Below are 4,590 nucleotides of genomic sequence, written 5' to 3' on the forward strand. Positions count from 1 at the left end.
GCATATTTTGAAGGACAGTAACATGACACCTTTGGCTCTGTTCAGGTTCTTCAAGATTGCTTTAGCTACATGGAGTCTTTAGTGCTTCAACAAAAACATAATTTTTCTTCCTATCTTTGTGAGAAAAACATTGCCGGTATTTTAATAGGACTTGGATCATTATATTTTAGCCATATTGATTCTCATAATCCATACATAGAAAATATTTTTGAATTCCTTTATGTCTCCAATCCATTTTCTTTCCTTCTCTTTATTTTACATTTTTCTAGAAGGCATGTGTGCTCACTGTCAGGACCTGGACGAGATTGCTTTCCTCTGTGGACCTGGCCGCACCTGGTCCTGAGGCTCCAGGGGTCACTCCTGAGGTAGGTCTCAGCCACAGTCTTCCTTTGGAGGTTCACACTCTAGGCATCTCTCCTCTGGAGTTCTCCTGTATCCTGTGGGATGTCCTGCTCCTGAAACTAGCCACAGACCTGTCTTTCACCTCCATGTCCAGCTGCCAACAAGAGAGGTGCACAGAGGCAACTCAGCTTTCACAGAGAGTCCTTGAAGACCTTAACGTGCCTCTTGCTGGCTGACTGGCAGGGTGGAGGCTGGAGCAGAGCAGCCACAAAATGATCTGGGTGCTCCAGGTTGACAGGACACAGCAGGATGGCAAAGAGTACACAGGAGACCCAAAGGTAGGTACTAGCTGGAGGATCTCATGCTGCTCCCTCCACAGCTTTCTAGCCTGGATATGAACACTTTCCCTCTGTAGGGAGTTCAAAAGGGCCCCTCCTGCTTTTCAGGTACAGAGCAGGCTCAGGCTCTCCCATCTTCCTACAAGTATCATCTCTCTCTCTCTCTCTCTCTCTCTCTCTCTCTCTCTCACTAATGAGATACAATCAAAATAGGATCTCTGTGCTCTTGTAGATGATGGTGGTGGGTAAAGTCCAGGTGTGCCATGTGTCAAGGTCAAGGTCAACGACTTTGTCTCCAGGAAATACCCAGTGCCCTTTGCTGTGGGGAAAGCTCACACATGTTTAATGTGGACAGAGGTAATGAGAGCTGGTGACAGCTACTGTGCTATGAACACACCTGTGAATAACTACAACCTAGATACTCAAACTCCATCAGGGTAGGGGGGTGGCAACAACCCTGCATGTCCACACACAAAACCAATGTCTCAATGTCCTGAGAAAACATGTGCATGCAGTGGACCAGGTGCTGTGACTTCAGTTCCCACAGTGTCTGGGAAGATGGGACCTCTCAGGCAGGGCTGGGAGACTCCTCTCTGCACTGAATCAGGATAGTGGGGAGGGAAGTGAGCTCAGAACCACTCAGACAGGAGGTTTTGGTCTCACTTCCTCTCCATATGTGTCACTGTGGGTTACACGTAGCTGCTCCTACTGCCATGGCTTACCCCACAGTAGTAGTCACTCTCATCATCTTCCTGGAGGTTCTGAATAATCAGCAACCGATCTGGGCCAGAGCTTGAGGCTGAGAAGCGATCAGGAATCCCGTCCCCCTTGGATCCCATAATACCACTAGTGCCCATTCGCATTACAAACCGGAGGCCCTTCCCTGGGCTCTGCTGGTACCACTCCACATCATAGTTACCATAGCCACTGCTCAGGGTGCAGGTAAGTGTGACTGCTTGTCCCAGGGAGGCTGAGGCAGAGGGTGGCTGAGTCAGAGTAGGCTGGGAGAGGGACCCTGGAAACGTAGATCCTCATTAGAGCTCCAGGGGAGAGATAGTCAGTGAAATGTTTCTGGAGAAAGGACAGGGGTGGGATTGGGTGACTGGATGTGGAGGGCCCTTTAGGGGTACTGCCCACTGCCCACTCTGACCTGTGAGGAAGGTGAGGAAGGTGAAGAAGAGAGGAGCCCAGGCCATGGTGGGGATGCACAGTGCTGAATTCTTCAGGCCTTTTACCAGGCAGGGCTCTTTAGCCCCTCTTTAGCATAGGACTGGGCTGGACATGACCCTCCCTGCAAAACCTACATGCAAATCTGCTTCTCACAGAGAGAGGGTCTGTCAAGGTAGGGGCCTCAGAGTAAGACCTCAGTTCTACTTGATTCCAGAGTTTGTCTTCCCCTAGTGGCCAGACACTCACTGTGCCCCTCAGGGCTCAGAGGATCCTTCCTGGAACCCTGAGTCACAGCCTGTTGGTGGAGCACAAGTACTATCCTGGGAACTGTCCACAATGCTTCTGCCCGTCTGCTGTCTGCAATAAAATTCAGCTTCTGAATCACTTTATCCTGGCAACTGCTCAAGGAACATGCCCCAACTTTCTTCTTAGGATAGCTCAATTCTTTACTTCTCATTCAACAAACAATAATAATGTGTACACACAGGCTAATTGCCATTCCTGACTCTGAGGTGAGAAGGGAAGTGGAAGGCCCAGTCCCTGCCCTGCTCTGAGTTTATTTATTCATTCAAAGGAGACATGAACCCCTATTACTGATTGATGCTGAGTGTTTTTCCTGTTGGCTCTAATTACTTCCAGGGAGGAACATGGCACCTCAGCACTCTGGGCAGTTGAGAGATGGTTTCCCACACATACTGTGGTTTATCCACCAGAGATATGGGGAGAAACTAAAACTGCCCAAAGGGGAGCAGGAGTAAGGAAGTTTTTAGAAGTAACTTACATTTTCTTCCTTTTAGTTTCATTATCCAATTTGGAAATTCCCTTCATATAATGAGGTCTTTTGTAACAAAGTCATTGTGGTGGACCCATATACATTACACTGATCATAAATACCTGTTTAGTTTTACCATTCTTATATTTGTATATTTTCTTTGAATCTGCTATGTGTCCATGTTGTATTTATATAAAAATGTTGTTTGAGAGATGTTTTGTGAGATTCTTTTTCCCTCTGAAGGATAGGTTGAACAGAGACACAGGAAAGTGGAAAAAGACACAAGACACTGAGGTCATGTCATTTATTCCCTGAGTTTAGTGGGAACTCACAGAACCCTTAATAGGCTCACAAAGCCATAATAGTGCTCACAAGTGTTTCCTTTCTCTTGGAGCTTATAACATGCAAGGAGAATGCTCACAAAACATTTTTCTTCCTCTTGGAGCTCACAGTGTGCAGTGCTGACCTCAGCTAAGTCAAGGCTGAGCCACGTCAAGGCCAGCAGTGCTCACTAGCCTGAACCGAGCAGACCAGGGCAGAGCTGCTCCTTTTCTCTAAAAGGGGCTGTGTAGACAATAGTGACACACTGCCAAAATCAAACTTTTGCATTATAGTCAATGGTATAAAACAGCAAAATCCTTATTACATAACAAGAGTGAAAGCACAGCACAACTAACAGAAGTTGTTTACCCTGTGACCTTTAAACTTGATAAGAGAGCAGGTGAGGGAGCCAGCCTATCAACCATTCTGGCTACATTTGCAATACTAAGAGAAACAGAAAAGAACAAAATATATCATTTGCGTAGTAGGTGGCATAGTGTTTTCTGTTGTTGTTGGTCTTCCCTGGGGCTCGTTTTTACCCTCAGTGGAGAAGTGTCTTTTTCACCACAAACCTTGTCATTTAAAATGAGTAAGACTGCTCCACCTCCAGTCCTGTCCAATTTGACCTCATGTCAGACCCCCCAAGGATGGCCTTAGCAGACACCTCAGTTAACTCCCCAAGTCAGGGCTAGGTCAGAGTGAGGTTGACCCCCTCCCATGAGGACTAGACAGGAAGCTGCCCAGGTACCAAGATGGACATCAGAGAGAATGCACTCAATCCCTGAGGATTCTGATTTTAGGCCCATAGTGCCTCCTGGTGACCAGAAAAGGTGTTTTCTCAGCTTGGGTGGGCTCAGGCCTTGACAGTCAGAATCTGTTATAACCTAGTAGTAGACTGGGTGACTTTTACAATAGAAATGTATTTTCAGACAGTTCTGGAGGCTATAAGTCCAGCATCATGGCATCAGCAAGCTTGATTTCCCATGGAGCCTCTCTTTGTGGTTGCACATGAACACCTCCCATGTTCTCAAACATGCTTTCCTCCTTTCATGTTGTCTGTGTCCAAATCTTGCTGTCACAGCACCAGCCTTTTTGGATAAGGGCTCCAATTTTATGACCTTATATCATCCTAGTTACCTCCCAAGAGGTCTTATCTTTTTTTTTTTTTTTTTTTTTGGAGAGATTTTTCGCTATAGGGTGCTTTCATTCGCCAGACAGACAGACAGACAGAGAGAGACATAGAGACAGAAAGCGAGAAATCACCCCCCAGGGGGGATGGTCATGCCGCAATCCCTTCTCCTCCATTCTCCTCTCGGGATCTTGGACACACACGCACACATGCCCGGCGTGAGTTTTAAGCCACCGGGTCCGGGACGCGAACCGCGGTTGACTACGTGGGAGTCCAACGACATAGCCATTATGCTAACTGCTGGTTCCCCCAAGAGATCTTATCTTGTAATACAGTCACACTGGGGGTAGGACTGCAACATGTGTTGGTGAAACACAGTTCAGTCCACAGACATCAGTAATTACTATCACTTTTAAATGATTCTCATTTCAGACACACAGTGTCCCCTTGTGGCCAGAGGAGGTGTTGTGTCAGCCTGGGAGGGCTCAGACATTGAAAGTCAGTGCCAAGCCCTGCTT

At 47.1% G+C, this 4,590-nt stretch overlaps 1 gene segment (V, D, J or C); it reads right to left on the bottom strand.

Moving 5' to 3' along the window:
• Positions 1–1,369: 1,369 nt before the first annotated feature.
• LOC102479658 (immunoglobulin lambda variable 9-49-like) lies at positions 1,370–1,876 on the bottom strand. The segment is given in 2 exon segments: positions 1,370–1,695; positions 1,831–1,876. Coding segments are annotated over 2 exon segments (372 nt in total).
• Positions 1,877–4,590: the final 2,714 nt, after the last annotated feature.

This window comes from Tupaia chinensis, unplaced genomic scaffold (genome assembly GCF_000334495.1).
Source record: "Tupaia chinensis unplaced genomic scaffold, TupChi_1.0 Scaffold000697_1, whole genome shotgun sequence".
NCBI classification, from domain to species: Eukaryota; Metazoa; Chordata; class Mammalia; order Scandentia; family Tupaiidae; genus Tupaia; species Tupaia belangeri.